The 22,704-nt window shown below is 37.6% G+C and overlaps 1 protein-coding gene across 1 annotated transcript in view; it reads left to right on the top strand.

The window, feature by feature from the left end:
* LOC126237216 (DNA replication licensing factor Mcm7) overlaps positions 1-22,206 on the top strand; it is a 60,820-nt gene extending 38,614 nt beyond the window's left edge. The window contains exons 10-14 of the mRNA XM_049947102.1: positions 3,326-3,507; positions 4,248-4,399; positions 6,011-6,111; positions 15,310-15,419; positions 21,785-22,206. Of these exons, the coding sequence (XP_049803059.1) occupies positions 3,326-3,507; positions 4,248-4,399; positions 6,011-6,111; positions 15,310-15,419; positions 21,785-21,986 (747 nt within the window). The 3' untranslated portion in view covers positions 21,987-22,206. The remainder of the gene's footprint in view (positions 1-3,325; positions 3,508-4,247; positions 4,400-6,010; positions 6,112-15,309; positions 15,420-21,784) is intronic.
* The last annotated feature ends 498 nt before the right edge of the window (positions 22,207-22,704 follow it).

The following is a 22,704-nucleotide window of genomic DNA, read 5'->3' as shown; positions in this document are numbered from 1 at the left end:
CATCAGGTTGAAGATACTGATTGCGTAAAACACCGTGTCCTTCTGTGTGAAGAGGTCCATAACTGCATGCTACACATCCTACAGGAATTGTCAGCCGATCAAAGTGTGATAATCATATGGGGAGAGATCAGGACTATGGGGCAGGTGCTATAGTATCTCCCACTTGTCCATAATGGATGTGGCTGGCCTCCCAGATTGACCAACTTCTTGTGTTGAATTGCAACCAACACAGAATTTGATGCACCATTTGACAATGGTGGTTTTCAACAGGCATGCAGCCCCCAACACATTCTTCATTCTTCGATGGATGTCTAGTGCCATTTGTCTGTTTGGATACATTTGGTAATGAAGTAGCCTTAGTTCAAATTCCCGCATTTGCTGCACACATGTCGGAAAGACACGAATGCCACACTAATCCCCTGCCTACATGTCAGTGTTTATATACCAGCAGCACATTCACACTGTTGCATATACGCTGCAACAATGCTCTGAAACTGAAACTTTCATGATCATCACTTATGGGTAAAACAAACACTAAAATTGACCAGTAACATACAGAAATAAATTCTGTTCATAGTGGATACATTTTGCAATAGAAAAAGAGTGACTTAAGCAATTAAATTTCTTGGACATTACCATAAAGGATCAGAAAAATCTACACATATTTGAGACAAATGCATTAATACACCAGGCATCAAATTGCCCAAACTCGCACAAACAAGGAGCACTCACATGCACCACTGAGCAAACATAGTACCATTAGACACAGGCAGCTATAAAAAATTAACACCATAGTACATATAACCACAAGCAAGGGATGAAAAGAACATTTAGTAAAAAGCTGAATGATAAAATCAAGAACAGGAAAGTGCAAACATCCAGCCATCGCCAATGCAAGTACAGAATTCCACCCGAACATACATACGAGACACAAGAACAGGAATGACACAAGAGGAGAAAGAAAGAGAAGACAAAAGATCTTGTACAGTGATGTACAACCACAAATACAGAATATCCAGTATTTTCAAAAAATACCCCACCAAACTAACAATTCAATTCAAAGGTACTTCCAAAAAAAAGATGGGGGAAAAGATATCTATATCAGAAATCAGGAGTATACCAACTGAAATGTAATACATGTGGTGGAGAACATTGGACACCAGATATAAAGAGTATGGAAGCTTAGGACAAATCACTCAACTTTTGCGAAACACTTGCACCACCATAAAATTACCATCAAAGTCATGCACGGATTTAAACAGAGAAAAAAAAAACCTACCTTCCTACACTACAAGAAAACAATCGCATTCTGAAAACCGTAACAGAAAAGAAAAAAAAAATCATAAATAATAACATCGTCAGTGGAAGCAGGAGGCCATCTTATATATCTTTGAGAGCCTAGTATTCTTTCAGAACCCTTCATTGCTGAACTGGCTGAAATTGGTTATCTGTGAAACGAACTTACGATCCAGGCAGTACAGGGTTCTAAAAGGATACTTGACTTTCGGCACTTAACATGACATTAAATATAGATGTTCACCACCCCCTACACAATGTCACCCACTCACTGCATCCCACCCACACCACCCTCCACACATACATATAAATACATAAAAAAACTTTCATGCATTGGCAATGCTCACAACATACACAAAAAACAACATAAACATTTTAATATGGTGCTGAGTGTGGAACACATGCAACTGCAGTTCTATTCATAAAGTGAGTTGAAGTGGAAGTAATGAAAATGCAATGTAAGAAAAAGTGCCTTCAAAAAAAGCAAAAGTTGCCACCAAGTGTGAATGCACAAGCAAGTTTCTTTCAACCTCAAACACCCTCCTCCCCCCCCCCCCCCCCACACACACACACACAAACAAACAAACAGTGAAGGAAGAATCTTGGGTTTGCAGAATGTGTAAACAAGAGGCAGGAACATCGTAAGCTTAAGACAGAGAAACCAGTGATAGTTGCTGAAGTTTATTTGTGTTTCCTAATATTTTGTTGTTTTTGTTTTTTGTCCTACTTCAGTATGTGCCAAACATTTTCTACAGGACGATTGCTCTTCTTCAGTTGCATATGTCTAAATAAACTCTTTGAGCTTCTTTAAGTGTAAGTAAGGATAGTACCGGCCGGTGAACACCTGGCCATTTGTGTGTGCATTGGGAGGGGGGGGGGATGAAAAGCCTAAAGGATTCATATACTATACAAGCACAAGCACTTTCACATTTCCAGTTTGCTTTTCATAAATCCAACTCTCTTCTTTTTCTCAACAGAAAAAGGTAGGAGACGAGATACTGGCAGAAGTAAAGCTGTGAGTACCGGGCGTGAGTTGTGCTTCGGTAGCTCAGATAGTAGAGCACTTGCCCGCGAAAGGCAAAGGTCCCGAGTTCAAGTCTCGGTCGGGCACACAGTTCTAATCTGCCAGGAAGTTTCATATCAGCGCACACTCCGCTGCAGAGTGAAAATCTCATTCGAGAAAAAATTTTCTTTGGATAGAAATTTAATTTTGATTCTTAACCCCTTAACAGCTGAAGACAAGTAAACTTTTCATACTCTGCCATTCCACAGGTGCTGAAGGGGTGTTTAAATGCAGTGCCTGTGTTTTCGTGAAGTGCTATTGACATGTTTACTGGTCGTGTTCCATTGACCCCTCACTGCTGCGGACAAGTTACTTCCGTATCTTGACAAATAAAAACATTTTGAGTATTTTTCATACAATATACATGCCTCATCGCATGCTGTCAAGTGCAGAAAATCTTGTTTCACTATTATGAACCATTTATGAAACATGTTGTGACAACATGATTTGCAATGCACAAGGACGGAAATTGGCACAATGAGTGGGACTGTCCTCCAGATGTAAAACTCAATAACTTACAGAACGAAATAAGATACTGTTCTGCTCTCAGTTTTAAATAAAATTTCATTATCTTATCTACATTTGATACACTGTAATATATGAGCTAAAATCAGTGCGTTGCTAATTCTGCAAGCTCATTACAAATTTTTTGAGTGAGTGATAAGTGTCTCACAGTAGTGGCAATCCCAGATCGCAGCAGTCGACGATCCTACTGCCATAACAAACCCACTTTCAGCACGGAATGCAGAGATCATGTTGGTAGCAGAAAAAGGGTTAACTTAAATGAGTGTCAGGGGAACTTTGCTTTTAAATGTAAGAAATGATAATGTAATCACATTGACAAATGTGTTGGGGTTAAAATATCTGCTGTATCTGTTGGACATTTAATTATATATATATTATAATTACTGTCACAGTTTTTTTTTTAATTAACGTGTGGCATGTTTGCCTTTGTTCCTTTTTCAGGCTGGTATCATGACAAGTCTGAATGCACGTGTGAGTATTCTTGCTGCAGCAAATCCAGCATATGGTCGTTACAATCCTAAACGCTCTGTGGAACAAAATATCCAGCTACCTGCAGCCCTTTTGTCACGATTTGACCTACTCTGGTTAATTCAGGACAAGCCGGACAGGGATAATGATCTCAGGTACATGTAGAAACAAAATATTAATTGCTTAAAAGTATCATTTTTAGGTTCTTACATATCTGGATAGATTTTCTTGGCTAAGAAATAATTAAAATGTAATTACTGACAATCGATATGCAATTAATTTTAAGGTTTTGCACAATAACCAGACAAGTGTCATTTTTTTGGGAAGCTCATTCATGGCCTGATGCCAACATGTCGTTCTATGCAAGATGCAGCGAAAATAGTTTATTATATCTCTGCTACGGCAAACTGGAAGTTAGCTGTTACCTCATTGATACATTTGTTTTGGAATTTCCTTAATAGATTAGTTCAGCATGTGTCCAGATAATAAAGGTAATAATAATGTATCTGAACAACTGTGGAATTCCTGGTTTAGGACCAAAAGATAGGTTGTAATGAGATGGCAAGTTACATAGTATTCATCTTAGTGCAGCCAACACTGTAGATTTAGTTAGTAAATTATGTGGAGAAGAAAGTTGACATGAGATTTTACATGAAGAATGCCATGTATACTTCAAACACAATATTGCAATACTGTTTTGTGTGTTTGACCAGTTGTATGTCTGTCACATGTTGGTAGTTACAGACTTGATCAGATGAAAGCTATGGGAAGCTTCTCTAGTGTTTTGTTTGTGTATGTGGGGAGTGGGAGATTTTCATTTCATATAGGCAAAAAGTAATAAAGATGTCAACATGGCAAGTAGTATAAAGTTTCCTTTGTTTTGTTTCTTACACAGGCTGGCTCATCACATTGCTTATGTTCACCAACATTGCAAACAACCACCGATGACATTCAAATCAATGGACATGCAGTTAATGCGGCGTTACATTGCATTATGCAAGAAAAAGAATCCTGTTATTCCTGAAGAACTGTCAGATTACATTGTTGGTAAGTTGGACTGTTAATGCTAATTCTATTTCTAGTTAAAAGTATAATGAAGAAATATCTTTTGCTTCTTCTGGAGCTTTTCTCTAATTGTGGTTGTTGGCGCCCCCTTTTTCCACGAGCTCTCTCTGATGTAAATATACATATGCTTATATAACGCGATTATGATTACTTGTATACAACAATGTCAAGTAAATGGGTTGGTGGTTGTTCATTAAGTGCAGTGTAGTAAACCAGAATTTCACCAATAGGCAGGTGGTGTTCAAAAATTTTCCCTTGTGCATAATGTGACTTCCACTTCTGATAAAATGAATATGTATGAAAAATATACAGATGTCACTGTTTTGAATTCAATAGCACGTTTAAGTGAAGGTTTCTAATTTCATTTAGTTGCTTGTACTCTATTTAGTATATAATTCGGAGACTGTTGTTCAGACTTGTTGGAATAGGTCATGCTGAAATAATTTTTAAAAATTAATGCTTGACAAAATGTTTATTAATGTAAGTTTTTCAGGTCTGCCTTGATACAAAATCTTTAGTTTCACTAGTCAAAAGTTCAGGATGGAGTACAAAGAATGGAAGGTGTAAAAAATTGCCACTCACCATTCAATTGAGCAGTCAAAAGGAATGAAAACAAAATTAAATTGTCAGTAAACTTTTGGACAATGTCCTCCTCTCAAGCTAACAGACAGACAAAACAAATACACACTGCTACATTGTCCTGGTGTGGTAGCTGTACTGAGTGGAGGGGTTGCACCAAAAGGAGTGGGCAAGAGGAGCAAGGAGAACGCTCCTCCTGATGTTACTTTTACCCAATTATTTTCAGGAAGCTTTCGCCATCAATGAGTTACTTCTATAATGTATTACAATATTGTCAGTGATGTGTTTCATAATGCAGCATGTAGTTCGATTTATTTTGCTTGACTGTCAGGCCCACAACACGTAGTTTCGCTTGCTTTGGTTGTTTGCAAGGCCCGTAAACCCTGCCTTATTTTCTGCAGTTGCAAACAAATGAGGAGTGTGGAATACAAAGATTTATCATTAACAATAAAACCGAGTCTCAAAGTGAAAAATAATTAAGATTAAACTCCTCATACATAACATGCTAAGAAAGAAAAAGTCTCTGAAATCTGGTGGAGCCATTTCTGGCCAGTGTGTGGAGACTTTCCTTTTTCCTTCTGTAGGCAGTGTCTCATGATACAGCTTTTGCACTAATTACATGTAACACCACTTTACGCTTCAGTTACTAGTCATGACTTAAGCAAATGGGCCATTTGCAGTCAGAGCAAAGGAGCAACTGTAAAACTTTGTGTGTAGTGACCTGTACTGCTAAATATTACATGTTGTAATCATTTAAAATAGAATACTATGAGTTACTCTCATCTGAACAGGGGTATCACTATTATAGCAGTTGTTTTTCTTTATTTTGAATTTTTAATTAGCATCCAAATTTAAATTGTAACCTTTGGTTTAAGAATGTATGTGATCCTGAGTATCTTGCTGCTGAGATTGAGTGACATACAGATCATAACACAACAGAATGTGTGTCAACCGTAGTTGGTAATATTGCCATATCTGGAACTGCCTAATATGTAATAATCATTTTTCTTTCAGGTTCATACGTGGAAATGAGAAGAGAAGCACGCAACAGCAAGGATGTCACGTTTACATCTGCAAGAAATCTGTTGGCAATTCTTCGCTTGTCAACAGCTTTGGTAAGCTGTACATAAGACATTGCACTATTACCACTATTGTCCCACAGCAAACTGAACTTGTCATCAGGTTGTTTCCTGCATAATTGTTCTGATTTATGCTGTCATTAAATCAGTAATGCTGACTGTGTGCTTAAACTTAAAATTATGTTTAAATAGATTTTTCTCTTTGGTCATCAGAGCAAAGAACTACAATAGAATTATTCAATCTTGTGCTGCAAGACAACCTTTTACTAGGACAATGCTGTAATTTCAGTTTATACGTGGGTTGTTGGTTTCTTACAAAATACTAGGTTATTGAAAGCAAATTGTTGGCAAATAGAATAAATTTCAACTTGCATGTGAGTTTTTGAACAATTAAGTGCTGTGTGTGGATTGTGCTGTTTTGTAATCAAATATTTCTGTGTGGATACAAATGAGTAGGAACCTTAAAATATTGCCTCTGTTTTTGGCGAAATCAGTATGTGCCTGCTTGAGCGGCTACTGGTGATACAAATTTGAAAGGTTGCCATGCTGTGTGCCCAATGACAAAGTATTGGTGCTTTGAAATTGTCATAAAAAGAGAGTGGTGGTGGTGGTGATAACAATGATGATGTAACAAGAGCTTCTTGACTGGAGTGTTTGCTTGTGCAAAAACTTCAACAGTTTTTTTCCCTCCTGAAATGGTCTATGCTTGTTTTCTTCTTTTGGCTTTATTTGAGCTTTAAACAAAGGAGTTTCTGTGCTGTGGAAGAGTTACTCGAAGCCTCTGATGGACCATGATTGGTCTTTCCACTCATTCAAAAATAAGAAAATAAAATAATGAGCTATGCACAATGCAAAAGAAAGTGGAGTACATAAAGCATATGGAAACAGCTACTGCTCAGTTGAGTGCCGAGACTATCACCCAGCCATAATACAAAATGGCTCCCCACTTCAAACTGCCATATTAAAATGCCCATGTAACACCGACTTCAGCTACAGACAGATGCACGTGTTTCTTCGTCCTAAGATGCTAGGTCCCATGGCAAAATCGTACATTGCAATAAGTGGTGTGTATACTATACAAGGTGGGTAATGCGACCAATTTCTTTCTCATGCAGTAATACACTGCAGCACATGCTAAGCTGCTGGATTAGGCAGAGGGAGGTGTTAGATTTAAAATGTGGCAGTGTTGTTACATAAAATGGCACAATGAGTTGTTCTGTGGAGCAACAGTATGCTATCAAATTTTGTGTTAAATTTAGGAAGTCCACAACCGTAATATTTCCATTAATTCAGCAAGCCTTTTTGGGAGCGATTGTTTGTCCACATCTCAAGTTCTCTCATGGCACAAGTCGTTCAAGGAGGGCCAAGAGGTGGCCACCAATGAACCTCACAACGGACATCCATCAACCTGCTGAACTGATGAAAATGTCAGAGACATTGTCCACTAAGAATATGTGCCTACCGGGACCACTGTGAATGCAGCTTTCTGTTTGGGAGTGCTAAAAAAACTGAAAAGGACAATTGCACCTTGCCAAAGCAATATTAAGGACTAATGGAACCTGCCTTGTGATAACCCTCCCAAGCCACAGTGTCTTCATTGACAACGAATTTCTGGAGAGGACCCACACTCCATTGCTTCTGTATTCTCCCTGCAGTCCTGACCTGGCTCCCCCAGACTTGTTTTGTTTCCTTGCTTAAAAGGAAGTCTGAAGGGGAAACATTGAGATATGATTAAAAACATCCAGGCTCATGTTACATCAGCTCTGAGGACATCAAGGATAAGGCTTTCCAGATCTGGAAACACTGCCTCTAGAATTTTATTGAAGCAGGAGAGTGCTATTTCAAAAAAATTTGACTGATTGTACGATTTTTATTGTCAACAACTGAGTTGCCTTACAAATGCAGTCCAAGAACAAGACCAGGAATGCTGCGTGAAATGGTGCCAATCCATGGTAATGCCTGCCCACATTCTGATAGACTGACAAAAAACGCTATACAGGAGTTGGGTTCAGAAATCATTCCGCAACCAACTTATTCACCTATCTTGCACCCTCAGATTTTCACGTTTTCCGCTCTCTATCAAACATATTTCAAGGAACTTGCTTTCCAGATGATAATGTGCTCCAAATGTGGTTCAATGAGTGCTTTGCCTCAAAACCACTTGATTTCTACAGTCATGAAATCGAAAAATTACCGCAGCATTGGCAGAATGTTGTAAATAGTGAAGGAGAATATATTACTGATGATTAAAGTCTCTGTTATTTGTACCTGTTGTGTTTATTAAACTTGCGGAAAAACACTATGAACTTAGGCATCAACATAACAGTAAGGACTGTACTGACAAATTCACCCATGGGAGTGCGTAGTGAATTGCGTGGTAGGAAATGGTGTCGGTATCGTGAGTATGTAATTTAGATTATTTTTTATATTTTCCAATACATTAGGACCCAGGGAGATGTCTGATTATGTAAGACTCTAGAGGAATCAAAGGTAACGACAGTTGATAAACCTGCCTAGGTAACTCACAAGGTGTACTGTAGAATTGTTCAACCTGTGTGCTTCACATCACTATCATACAGAAGACCCCTTTGTTGTTTAGAAACAAGGAGGACAGACATGACAAAAGTCTGAAAAAAATTTTTAAGAGAGCCATCCACAAAGATACATGTGGCAAACTGAATCTCTGAACAGAATAATTTCTTGTCTAGCATATGGAGCAGTTTTCTGCAACTGTATTATTGATTTTGAATAAAATGCCATTTTATTTTAAAAGACCACAACCCGTTTTGGCCCTCAAGGCCATTATCCAGTGGTGTCTACATGGTCCTGAACAACAAAGTACAACAGAATTACTCAAATGGAGCACTTCATAGAAGCAACAAATTAAAAAGTAGTGTAATGTGTACTCGTATTAAAATATATGTGATGTAAAAAAATTGAATGCCTACAAACACCTTAAAAGATCATAACAACATAAATATTGTATGAAATTGTTATGTTCTAGAAAACTGATATGTTACATGTACTTCACAGAGGTGTGTAGAGAAGAGGAAAAAAAAAAAAGTAATGAGACTGACAACACTGCAACTGATGAGGCAACAGCCCCCCGTGATTTTTGAGAGCTCTATCAGTGAAGTTGTGTTTTTATTGTGTGTTATGAAAATGTAAAAGTGGAATGTAAAGCAGTGTTGTGCCATCAAGTTTTATGTTAAACTTGGAGAATATGCGAGTGTGACCTTTGAAAAGTTGGAACAGGCCTATGGGGAACATTCCTGACCAAGAGCACAAGTTTTTCTGTGGCACAAATCATTTTTGGAAGGCCGAGAACACACTGGAGATGTAGCTCGCTCAGGGAGACCTTCAACTTCAAAAATCAATGAAAATGTTGAATGTTTGCTTGCTCTTGTGAGATCAGATTGACATTTAACAATATGGATGATGGATGACCTGTTAAACACTTAGACCATAAATCAAATTTTGACTTAAGTTAAGCACATGCAAAAGGTTTGTGCCAAAAAAACTCTACTGAGCAGAAGGACAATTGAAGAAACGTGCATTGATCTTCTTTAGAGGATTGTCAATGACCACAAATGGCTCACTCATGTGAGCACAGGTGATGAATCCTGGTTTTTTGAGTACGAACCTGAGACAAAGTGGTAAAGTGAGAAGTGGCACACTGAGATACCTCCTCGACCAAAAAAAGCTCGAATGAGCAAATCAAAGATCAAAATGATGCTGATTTGCTTTTTTACAGTAAGAGTATTATTGTGCATAAAGAATTTGTTCCTCCAGAACAAACTGTCAACCAAGTGTTTTACAAAGATATCTTTGAAATGCTCAGGAAAAAGTGAATGGAGTGAGATGGGTCATTGCAGACAAATGGATGCTGCATCATGTCACACAGCCACTTCCATCACAAATTTTTTTACCTGGTAACATATTCTCGTTGTTCCACAGCCCCACTATTCACCTGATCCGAGTCCTTGTGACTTTTTTCTTTTCCCGCCATTGAAAAATGTCTTGAAATGAAATCGTTTTGGGACTCTGGAGAACAATCAAAAGAAATGTGACTACCATGTTAAAGGCCCAACCAGTTGAAGCTTTTCAGCGCTGCCGCCTTGATAGGGAACGACAACTCCACCAGTGTATACCTGTTGAAGCGAAATACATATTTTGAAGGATATAGTACTGTTGTTTGAAACAAATAAAAGCTTTAGTAGATGAAAAAATCAATCTCGTTACTATTCTTGCACACATCATACATCTAAATCATTCTGATAGATACAAAACAACTGCTGATACATGCCAGGACGTGGCACCTAAACAGGGTAGAGCCAAGTTACAGGGAGGTCCTGCAGGTGGCCAGGTATGTAAGCACGTGACTAGATAAAAGTTGAAGAACTTCTTTAAAAGTAAAACAAAATAAAGTACAAAATGATATTTAAACATAGGTTAACATGGAGCCATTAAAAAAGACAGTAAAGAGTATTATTACAAAAAGAGAAAGGATAACGCCTGACACTCAGAGACCATACAATGAGCAAAAAGTCCAACTATGAAACCAACAAAATGTTAATATGGCAGACAGCCATGAATATTTGGGCGTGATCTGTTGTTCATAATAAATGGTCCTACCATACTACATAATGAAATACATGCTGAAATTACATTACATTACATCCCAGATCACATAAGAAACAGATTGACCAAGCACTTGCTCTGACAGGCGACACTCGTCAGGAAACAGCTACCAGGCAGTGGAAGCGTCACACCCTTACTTGCGGCATCAACCATTAGGTGACACTCCCTTCGGCAACATTTATGGCAACCTTGCCTGACTGCTAAGCAGTCACAAGCCACTTTCCACCAGCTGGCAGCAGGCCGGTGTGGCCGTGCGGTTAAAGGCGCTTCAGTCTGGAACCGCGTGACCGCTACGGTCGCAGGTTCGAATCCTGCCTCGGGCATGGATGTGTGTGATGTCCTTAGGTTAGTTAGGTTTAATTAGTTCTAAGTTCTAGGCGACTGATGACCTCAGCAGTTAAGTCGCATAGTGCTCAGAGCCATTTTAACCAGCTGGCAGCTGTGAAGTACAGTTGTTTCTGAGATAGTGTTGCTAGAGGACCGAGTCATCTTGACGAGTGCCTGTGAGTACATTAACTGTGGAAGGAGCAGACAGACAATTCCTGAACAAACAATGTTCAGATTTCCCATTAAAGATGAAGAAAGGCAGTGGATTTTGAATTCAGATGAATGAATTAATAGTTACAAGTAAGAACTAATAAGAGTCCCAAGCACTTGATACTGTCCAAATTTTAAAATTTACATGTTTACATAATGCGGCAACTGAGCCTCCCACACAGAAGCCATATGGTACTTTTAAATGAAATCATTATCACTATTTGGCATGTATTTGTTTATTTCACTATAGTGATTTCGGCTGTAGAGCCATTTTCAACTGCAAGGTAATTGAAACCTATAAAACACATGGATAAAAAAGTGCAAGGCATAATGTGATATTATTTCGTAAACAACGCAACTTGAGAAGCAGTACTTAGTTGTGGCCTCGCACTTGAAAATAAGTCCACATCTGAAACTGCGATAATGAAATAAACGAATAATAGAATCTGACAGTCTAATGACAGCAGTGATTTTATTTAAAAAGTATATTATGACTAGAAACCAGATTGTACGTATTTGCATGTTGCATATGCATTTTCATATTTGGCTCCTTTTCACCGGTTATTGCACACTTTAACAAAAAACTAGTGATGTTGATATTTTCACCCTATGTTTACAGTATTTTAAAAATTTAGACGGGCGGTCTCTAACTCGATCTAGTTTTGATGTCTCGTAGATTAACCATGACCTAGAACCAGAACACTAACCGAGAGGCCACTGCTAGTGAAATCATTACAGAAGAGGAACAGGAACAGGCAGGCAGAGTCAATGCTCCTGTGCCTGTGATCCCTGTTAATCCTCTCTGCTGTCATACCGTACGCATTGGCAACAATTAAATTAAACTACACAAGCTTTTAGTTACACGTCTATTGTTTCAGTTTAGCTTTCTATTTACTTGTTCACAGTTGAACATGTTTACAACGTGTAGTGTGTAACATGTTGCGCGCCATACCGCACGAAAAAAGAAATGTCGTTTTGTGGATAGCTGACCATGCTGGAACATTTACATATGACGCAATTGTTTTATATTGTTGAGTATGTGAGAAAAACATTTCGTGCAGAAAAAAATGTTTCAAATAGACCAGCGTGTCAAGAGAAGTCTTCATATTGCAGGAATGCAGAAGAAAGGATCTTGACAACAGCTTTTGACAACAGCAAGTTGCAGTAGCAGGGATTTGTCAAAAAAATTGGTTTAACATGGACCTATGTGAAGCATTCATTGCAAGCAATATTCCTCTTCACAAACTTACAAACCCTATCCTCAGAGGCTTCCTGAGCAAATATTACTTAAATCAAAATACACCAGATGAATCAACATTGCGTAAAAACTACATACCGACAATTTACGTAAATGTTCTGAAAGAAATACACAATGAACTCAAGGACAGCGTTATCTGGATTTCAGTTGACGAAACTACAGGCACTAGTGGCTGTTACATTGCAAATTTAATTGTTAGTGCTTTAAAAGAAGAGCCTTCTTCTTCATATTTAGCGGGACGCAAAGAAGTTGAAAATCATTCTACGATCGCCAGATTTGTGAATGAGGGTATTAGAAAAATATTTCCAGAATCTTCTGCAGATGAGAGATTGTTTGTGTTTATTTGAGATGCTGCTCCCTATATGTCAAAGCAGGAAAAGCCCTCCGAGTGTTTTATCCCAATTAGATTCATGTGACGTGCTTTGCTCGTGGAGTACATTGCCTTGCTGAAGAAGTATGTTCCTTATTGTTGATTGTAAATAAACTGATTTCATTCACAGAGATAGTGTTTCTAAAGGCTCCTGCTCACATCAAGACCCATAAAGAAAAACTACAAATGTGCCTTTACCTCCTGAACCAGTGGTAACTTGTTGGGGTACGTGTGTCGAAGCTATGTTGTTTTACAATGTGTTGAAGCTATGTTATTTTACAATGAACATTTCGAGGCTATTAGAGGGGTAGTAAATGACTTTGATAGTGCAGAGACTTTGGCAGTTTGCCAGTGCAAGGAAGCTTTTAATGATTCCAGTATTAAAAAAGACATTGCTATGATCAGCACTCATTTTTCCCATATACCTGCAAGTACTAAAAAGCTTGAAACTCAAGGTTTGGCGTTGAATGAATCTATTCAGTTAATGAATAAAATTATTCTAGTGAATTCCTGATTGCTGGAGGTATTACCAAGAAAACTTAAAGTTAAGTTTGAAAACATTTTAAACAATAACTCAAGCTTTGAACCCGTGTGCCAAATTCATAGTTTTATTAATGGGATGGGTGAAGTTTTACCAGAAACAATAAGTGCCAACATAGCACCCAAATTCAATTACTGCCCAGTTATGTCAGTTGAAGAAGAATGGTCCTTTTCTGCTTATAAAAATGTTTTGAATGATCGAAGACACACTCTTACTACCAAACATTTGGAACCGTACTTGGTCGTTTATGTTTACAACAGTAGAAAAATGTGAAATAAATTGTAAATGATGCTTTGGTCCAATAGTGTTAATTAAAAGTTAATGCTGTTCAAAAAATTCAGGATTGTATGCTTTTCTAAATATTTCGGAGTTTTTGAGCGTGCCCCTCTGCATGCGATATATCTTGAAGTTGATCCTGTACATATTGATTATTTCGCTGTGACTCACTCACATCGTATCCACCTGTTACCAACAACAGCAGCAAAGAAGGAACAATTCTTGAAATAGGATATGCGTCCCCATTTTGCAAATTTTTAGAAAATAATCCCAGAAAGGACCCCTTCCTAACCTCTACCTGAAAGTATTCAGGAAATTATATCAGCATTCTAAATGTACCAATTTTTCACATGGCCAGCCCTCATCCTCATAACTGATATGCACAGGTTTGACTTCGAGATATAATTCACGCAATAACTACAACGTTTTTTTATTATTTCATATTAACATATTTTGACATTTTTCATGCATTTTTAAACATTTTTCATGCATATTTTAATATTTTTATAATGGATATAATCCCGTCTCTAATTATGACTATAGACCCCAACCAAGTAAAAATAATCGTACAATATCATTTCCATGTTTTAAAGCCTTGTTTGTACATACTGCATCGAACTTGAGTGAACTAGTGTAACGCCTTGTATACACCACAGCAAATTGAAGTGAACACAAGCGAAAAAGCATTCAAAATGTTTACCAGTGATCACTACAGTTTGTTTGTATCTGTCAACAAACGGTTGGAGAGAACACGAAAGAACGAGCATAATGAGCCAGCTCTGCTAACACTATATGATCTTAGGGTTCCATACCACATTCAGTAAAAACGAAACCCTTTTAAGATCAGTTTGTTGTCTGTCTGCTTGCCTGTTCGTCTGTTTAAAACTGTTTTTCTCATAAATGTATTGTCGTATCTCGTTGAAATTTATGTCACATACTGAAATCTATGGTCCTTGGCGGTGTAAAACATTAAAGTTTCTACATCAATGCAATCAAAAGTTACAGCCAATTAGGTCACATATTTTGATAGTCGCAGACTCACACATCTAAACTTATAGGGTACTTCCAGTAGGCCTAGAGTCATGAAAGTTAGCAAGAAGAAAGGTTTCACAGTACAAGTACAGAAAAAAACTAAAACCACTAATTTATAATAGTATCACATGGAAAAAAATTGTTCTTTTTTTCTGCATTCAGGCTGTCTGGATCACAATGGTTTGTCAGACATCAAGCAAGGGATGATTTTAATGCTCATATGACACATTTCAGAATTTATCCATCGTCAGATAAGTTTGGACAAGATAACAACCACTGTGGAGGAGGTAAATTTTATGATTTCTAATGCTGGAAAATCTTCTTTAAGTGCCAAGACAGAGGTTAGTTGATGATGATGATGATGATATGGATATGGAAAGCATGATGTTTGATGCTACCAGATGCTAAGACTAAGAAAGATGTTACAGTTTTGCTCATTTTGAAATTGTACCTGTCAATTTGTGGAGGGGAGAGGGGATTTTTAGTTTTGCTGTTTAGTACATTACTCTGAATAATAAAACTGAATTAACTTTTATTACTGAATGAACTTCACTTGTATGTTTTCTCTTTATGTTGTAGGCTCGTCTGAGACTGGCTGATGTTGTTGTTAAGGAAGACGTTGCTGAAGCTATGAGGCTTATGGAAATGTCAAAGGATTCTCTAAATCACACTGAGGAGAGACTAGGGAGGTTAGTTTTCTATAGAAGTAATATGTATTATTATTATTATTATTATTATTATTATTATTATTATACTGGGCATGTGAGGAAGGAAGCAACAGAGGAACACCAGTAGAGGTCTACAAATTATACTTCAATTAGTTACATCAACAATGCAGTTTATCCTTGTAAGAATTACCTGAAGAAATTCATTATCAGTGTGTAACATCTTGAGCAAACATCATTTCTGCACATAGTTCAAGTAACGCTGTTTATCTGCTTGCCCTGATTTTAACTGTTAAAACTGTGGTTGACCACACGTGTTACCAAGGTCATGTCAACTTTACTGCAGAAGTTTTGCTTGGAAGCCCTTACACATCCTCCATGAAATCCCACTCTCCTCCCATGCAATTTCCATATTTTTAGACTCCTGAAGAAAGATGTGTTCATGGCCATTGATTTGCTTTGCACCAAGAGGTGCATGCCCAGGTACAATCACAACTTCATAGGTAACCACAGACATTTTTCCATGAAGGAATTGACTGTCATGTATTACAGTGAAGTAAATATATTAACATTTACGATGATTACTTTTGAAATAATAAACAGTTTACTTACTTTGATCTGTCTGACTTGTGTACATTTGACTGCTCACTATAGATAAAAAATAAAGACGAGCTCAATATAGGTAAAATCAAGTACTGCATCAAAGGAGGAGAAGCGGTTTCCTGTTCCATCTCATAGATGTGACCTGTTGAGCAATAGCAATGAATATAAGAATTTGAGTTGCTACCACAATGTCAGCAAATAAACAACCACATAATGATATAGATACGAGCATAACAAAGCACATGGTTTCATTAGTAGAGCAAAAAAATACAGAAAATAAAACATTTGATGATGATATCCAATATCGCAAAAACAATATAGCACATAGTTTACAAAATAAACAGTAACTGACATTGTAACTTCTCGCTCTACATTTTATAATGACAATGATTATGACAGTGATGCAATAAATAACAGATATTTGTAGTTTTGTACTCACCAGTTTACTGGACAACAGCGCAATTCCATCCAGCTCCCCATCATCACTGTTGTCAGAATCAGCACCAAAAGCACCTTTGTCATCACCAAGACAAATCGTTAGTTGTTCATGTTATACCTTCCATTTTCTGTGCTGCTCAGACAAGTTTTTTGACATGCTCGGCCGTTCTCTTCCACAAGGCTGCGTCCAAAATCGCAAAAGCTTCACGCAACAGCCTTTCCAATTCTGTTATTGTTCCTTATGTGTGTCTTCACATTTACTCCATATGAAACCAATAGGGTTGAAAAGGCAGTGATATGGTGGCAGCCTTATTCGAGTATTATGCTGCTCCTCGGCAACTTAGTCTGCTACATATGTAGCCATCATAGGCTTATTTTCTTTAACAAGTGAGTATAACAGAAGCTCCATCATACTCATATCAGCAGTAATATTTTGCGACTGTAAACATTGTGCCTTAACTTCTTTATGATTGTTTGTGGTTGAGCTTCACTCAGTATCACTGATTGATATGGAGCATTGTCTCTCAACAAATCATGTATGGTACATGTCTTCATGGTAATCAACTGTCTTTGTGGATTGAAAAACTAAAAGTCCATCAGAAGCAGAACCACTGGAAGAGCCTACAAGGACTGCAATTAATCTAGCTCTTCTAGCTGTCTACTGATGATGACTGCTACTGCTTAGAGTATCATGCATCCAACATTCACTGACACCTTACTCAGCATTAACCCGTGTTTTTTTCTAGCCATATTATTGAATGTATGTCTTTGCCAACCCAATTTTTTGCAAGAACTTGCTTTCCTCCAGAACATAAATACTTTTTCTAACAGGCTTTTGCATCCATCTAGCACTTTGTAATGGAAACGCATACTTTTCAGCACAATTTTTAGTGACTTTTTCCCATCTTCAAAAGTTCAGTTTATTTTAGCACACTAGTGACTTTGCTAAGATAGGATACTGTTTCTTGCTTTAGTAAGCTTAAATTTGCCTGCAAATTGCACCTGTTTGGAAACAATTTTAAGTCAGTGACAAGGTAAGGCTGCTTTTTCCAATTTTCTGAGGTTGCTATAAATATATCTGATCCATGTGAATCAGAATTGTTACAGTTCACATCTACTTTTTTCAACTTTTGCAATAATGCTCTCTTTCTTATTACTGTTCTCGCACTAATTCCGAGAGTTTTTGATGTTCGTTCCACAACTTTATCAGCAAGAATTTTTGGCTGACCAATGAATACTTACATATACTTTCTTCTTCTCATAAAGCCCACGAGTTCTCTGTAGTAACTCGTGCCTGGAGTTTAGCAGCACACCTCATTGCAAAGGATTGTCACTAGGTGAACAGTGTCTTTCATTGGCTTTTTCCAAGTATTAGTGAAACAAAGCCCAGTACAATGCAAACACACGGTAGTAACCACACACAACACGCACTGTTTATATCCATTCAGACAAAACTGGCAATGAGGGAGCTTCGACATCATGATCGGTAGTGATTACTATGCTGGGATTGGTTCGCGTGCCACATGTAGTTTATTTACATATTTATTTACACAGCAGGTTCTGTAGGACCAAATTGAGGAGCAAATCTCAAAGGTCGGTGAACGTGTCACCACATGAAATTACAACATAAAAGTAATAACAGCTAAAAATAAAATGTTTATGAACCCAGAAAAAGTCAAGCCAATCACAATGTAACATAAGAATAAGCTTAATATTTGAAGGAACTCCTCAACAGAATAGAAGGAGTGACCCATGATGGCCGGCCAGAGTGGCCGAGCGGTTCTAGGCACTTCAGTCTGGAACCGCGCGACCGCTACGGTCGCAGGTTCAATTCCTGCCTCGGGCATGGATGTGTGTGATGTCCTTAGGTTAGTTAGGCTTAAGTAGTTCCAAGTTCTAGGGGACTGATGACCTCAGATGTTAAGTCCCATAGTGCTCAGAGCCATTTGAACTGTTTTTTGACCCATGATGAAACTCCGATTTTGATTTGAAAGCGCATGGATTACTGCTAAGATTTTTGAATTCCTGTAGTAGCTTACTGAAAATGGATGCAGCAGTATACTGTACACCTTTCTGCACAAGAGTTAAGGAAGTCCGATCCAAATGCAGGTTGGATTTCTGCCGAGTATTAACTGAGTGAAAGCTGCTTGTTCTTGGGAATAAGCTGGTATGACAGTACAGAATATATATATTGAGAGGCCAATGTCAAAATACCCAGGCTCGCGAACAGGGGTTGACTAGAGGTTCATGAACATACCCAATTATTGCTTTAACTGCCTGTTTCTGAGCCAAAACGATCATTTTAGAATTGGAAGAATTGCCCCAAAATATAATACCATACAACATAAGCAAATGAAAATAAGCAAACTTCTGATACCATTCGAATAGTAAAAATCACAGCATTAAGTCTTTGAACGAGATCCTGAATGTGGGCTTTCCACAACAGTTTACTGTCTGTCTGAACACCTAGAAATTTGAATTGTTCAGTTTCACTAATCATTTGCCCATTCTGTGAAATTGAAAAGTTGGGTTTTGTCGAATTGTGTGTTTCAAAATGTAAGAACCTAGATCATGAACTGCACTATTTGAAACCAAGCCAATGTTGCACACCACATCCTTCATTACCAAGCTAGTGTCATCAGCAAACAGAAATATTTTAGAGTTACCCCTAATACTAGAGGGGGTATCATTTATATAAATAAGGAACAGGAGTGGCCCCAACACTGATCCCTGGGGCAACACCCATTTGACCGTACCCCCCGCATCACAGCCATTCTCAACACTGTGAGGGTAAAGACCTTTTGCTTTAGTTAAATTAAAAAATGTGCCTAACACTCAAAGCCTTTTGTTTAACCCATCCAGTACCTCATAGAGAAAAGAGAATGTTGCATTTTTAGTTGTTAAATGACTTCTAAAGCCGAACTGTACATGTGATAGCAAATTATGTGATATAATATGATCAATTTTCCTTACAAACACAGCCTTTTCAATAACTTTAGCAAACATTGATGGCATAGAAATAGGTCTAAAATTGTCTAAATTATCCCTGCCTCCCATTTATAAAGTGTCTTCACTACTGAGTAAGGGCCTCACACTTCTCATTCTTCACATGTTAAAATGTTAGGCTACCAACCTGAAACACACATGTCAAGTGCAAAGTTTAAGTAGCCTGGATACAGGTGTGGTTGATATCTTTCTGCAGCTTTATCGCACTGGCGCCATCATAGAAGTAGCCGCTTGGTGGCTTGTTTTTGTGTGGCTCATGTAATAGAAAAATCTTTAAAGCCTCTTAATGTCATGCTTACTGAACACACCTTTGTTGAAATGTAGAACACAAAATAAGAGCTTATGGCAACTGTGTTGTCTTAGAGAATCTTTCCAGAGTAGGCTGTTCCACCCGGCACACCTGCCCGAAATTAGCCAGCCAGGTGCACAGCCAGTTTTGTAGCTGTAGTGTACATGATCATAGTCCACTTTCCGAGCTCAGGTGGCCAAGCAGGCAGCGTGTGCACAGAAACACAAGCAATCGGACTGTCCGTCTGGTTGCCCACACCAGCTGTGACTACTCCCGTGTGAGCTGAATGGTGCTTGCAGACGCCATGCCCAATGGGACATCCTGCCCTAGAATATCTGGAAACAGGCTGCAAATGTAGCAAAAATTGTCAACTTCTTATCTGCCCAACAGTGCAGAAAGTCCAAGTTGCTGTATCATTAGGGAGAGACTAACAAGGCAGTATACAGTCTTTAAATCGATGGCCACAATAAGAAGTGTGGCTAATGAGTGTCCTAATTCTACAAGATTGGCTCTGATTATGAGTGTGGTGCAGTGATTCTCTCTAAAGCGTAGTATCCATTGATTCTATAGTCCTGTCTTCACCAGTATCCAGAGCTACTGCATATTTTGTCCAGAGGATGGCAGTTTTTTGTGTAGAGATAAGTTATGTTGAGTGAGGAAGATGAAAAAGTATATCATCGTGTTCATCCAGTTCTCTTGTGGGTATTCAGAAAACAGTAGAGATGTATGTGTAGGATTAATTTAAAAATAAAAAAAAAATGTTCTGTTATTCATGGTGCCTAGAAGTTGTGCATAAATTTATTTATTTCTAATTTTTCTTGTAGGGTGATGTGGTTTTTTCACCAATGAAATGGATACTTCAGTTTTGCCACTGATAAATCAGTTGCCGGTTACAAAAAAATGTTAAATTCAACATTTTCAGCAACTGAAAATAATTTTTTCTGTAATATATTAGTGAACGCTGTGATTAGGTTGTGTATTGTGGAGGAAGGGTTTTCAGCAAGCAGTCATCTTTTGGGTTATGAAATAAGTTTATTGCCCTTTATCAGTTTTGGGAGTTTTCACACCCATCTATAGAAGGTGCACAACTATTTATATTACATAAAACAAATAGCAGGTCTGATATTTGTTCTGAATACACATTATTCTTTCATTTCATAAATGTTACTACTTAAATATTTTAACACAGTGAACTTTAAATACAGTTTGAAGGTCTCTCACACACATGCTTACGACATAAAAACATACAAGTTATCTGACAGGGATTGGAAATTACAATCAATATTCTTAGGGCTTCAATGTGCACAGCTTATAAATAGATCCTGTTTCTTTAAGTTCAGTACTATGTCTGACATTCACTAACATTACAGATTATCTAAAATTAGTATCCACATTTATATTGCACATTAATCAGGTAATGGCAAATACTAATTTTTAAGATCTATTATGCCGGCCGCTGTGGCCGAGTGGTTCTAGGCGCTTCAGTCTGGAACCGCGCAACTGCTACGGTCGCAGGCCCGAATCCTGCCTCGGGCATGGATGTGTGTGATGTCCTTAGGTTAGTTAGGTGTAAGTAGTTCTACGTTCTAGGGGACTGATGACTTCAGATGTTAAGTCCCAAAATGCTCAGAGCCATTTAAACCATTTTAAAATCTATTATGACATTATTGACATGCACATTATGGATCCACAATTTTTTTCTGCAGACAGCAGCAAATATTATATTTTATATCAGGTATTATGAAGTCACTTCAACATTTACTTAATTGGTGTCCTGTTTTGAGTCAGGAGTAATAGTTGTATTTATTTGCAATGGTCATTTTATGAGCCAGTCTGGGCATTCTTTCTTGCTGGTGTTGAAAGAAAGGTGTAGTAGATATCTCTTCATTATTATAAATTGTAATTATTTTGATCACAATAAAATACAATTAAAACTAGATGATAATCAGTTTCTGTTGACTAGTAACAGTCTTCAGGTCATGTTTTCTTTATCAACAGTAGATATCTGTACATATAATGGTGCTAAAGTCTAAAACAAATTGTTCCTTTTCAGGGCACAAACTGTTGTTGACAGAATATTTTCAGTTATTCGTGAACTCGCTGGTGACTCTAAAACGGTAAAATTATCTGAAATAAGAGAGCATTGTACTGGCAAGGGCTTCAAGCCAGACCAAATAGATGAATGCATTGAAGAGTATGAAGAATTAAACGTTTGGCACGTAAATCAGGCACGAACAAAGATAACATTTGTGTGAAGTTGGAACTTCATTACAATTACATGTTGGTAGATATACTTTTTAAAATATTCTGCAGTAAAAACTGATAGAATTTCATTGCACAATAAACAACACTGTTTTTGTTGTTAGTTTTTGTAAATATATTGCTAAGCACGTGAAACTAAATCTCTTAATTGTGTATGTGTGTGAAATCTCTTAACGATGTTTATCACTGCTGGGATACTATATTTTTATACAGATTTTAATGTATGAAGATGATAAAGTTGAGAGCATAAATAGCTCTCTTGTACTAAAATGTGCGGGCTATTATTTTCAGCCCCTTCCACAACCTAGTTTTACCTGTCCTGTGCGTCATTATCACCACAGTACTTAGATATCTGTTTTTTCTCTATAAAAAACACTTCCTCATTGGTCATAGCTTCACTGCTATAATACAACACTCATTACCAATTTCACAAACACCATGTATCCAAAAATTAGTAACTCTGACATAATAAGTAACAAAAAATATTTGTAATTAATATTATGTTGTATATAGTTCTCCAACATGAACTCTTTCACTGCTGTGAGCGTGTATACACATCCTGCTATACCATTCCCTGAGTGCTGTGGATGTGTATGCGCCACTGACCTCTCACTGCTGTGGACTAGTTACTTCCATATGTTGGTTAATAGAAAAGTTCTAGAGTATTTATGGTACACTGTACGCACCTCATTGCATGCTATCATCTGTAAA

Source organism: Schistocerca nitens, chromosome 2 (genome assembly GCF_023898315.1).
Source record: "Schistocerca nitens isolate TAMUIC-IGC-003100 chromosome 2, iqSchNite1.1, whole genome shotgun sequence".
Taxonomy (NCBI): Eukaryota; Metazoa; Arthropoda; class Insecta; order Orthoptera; family Acrididae; genus Schistocerca; species Schistocerca nitens.
This window is presented reverse-complemented; position numbering and strand designations above follow the sequence as displayed.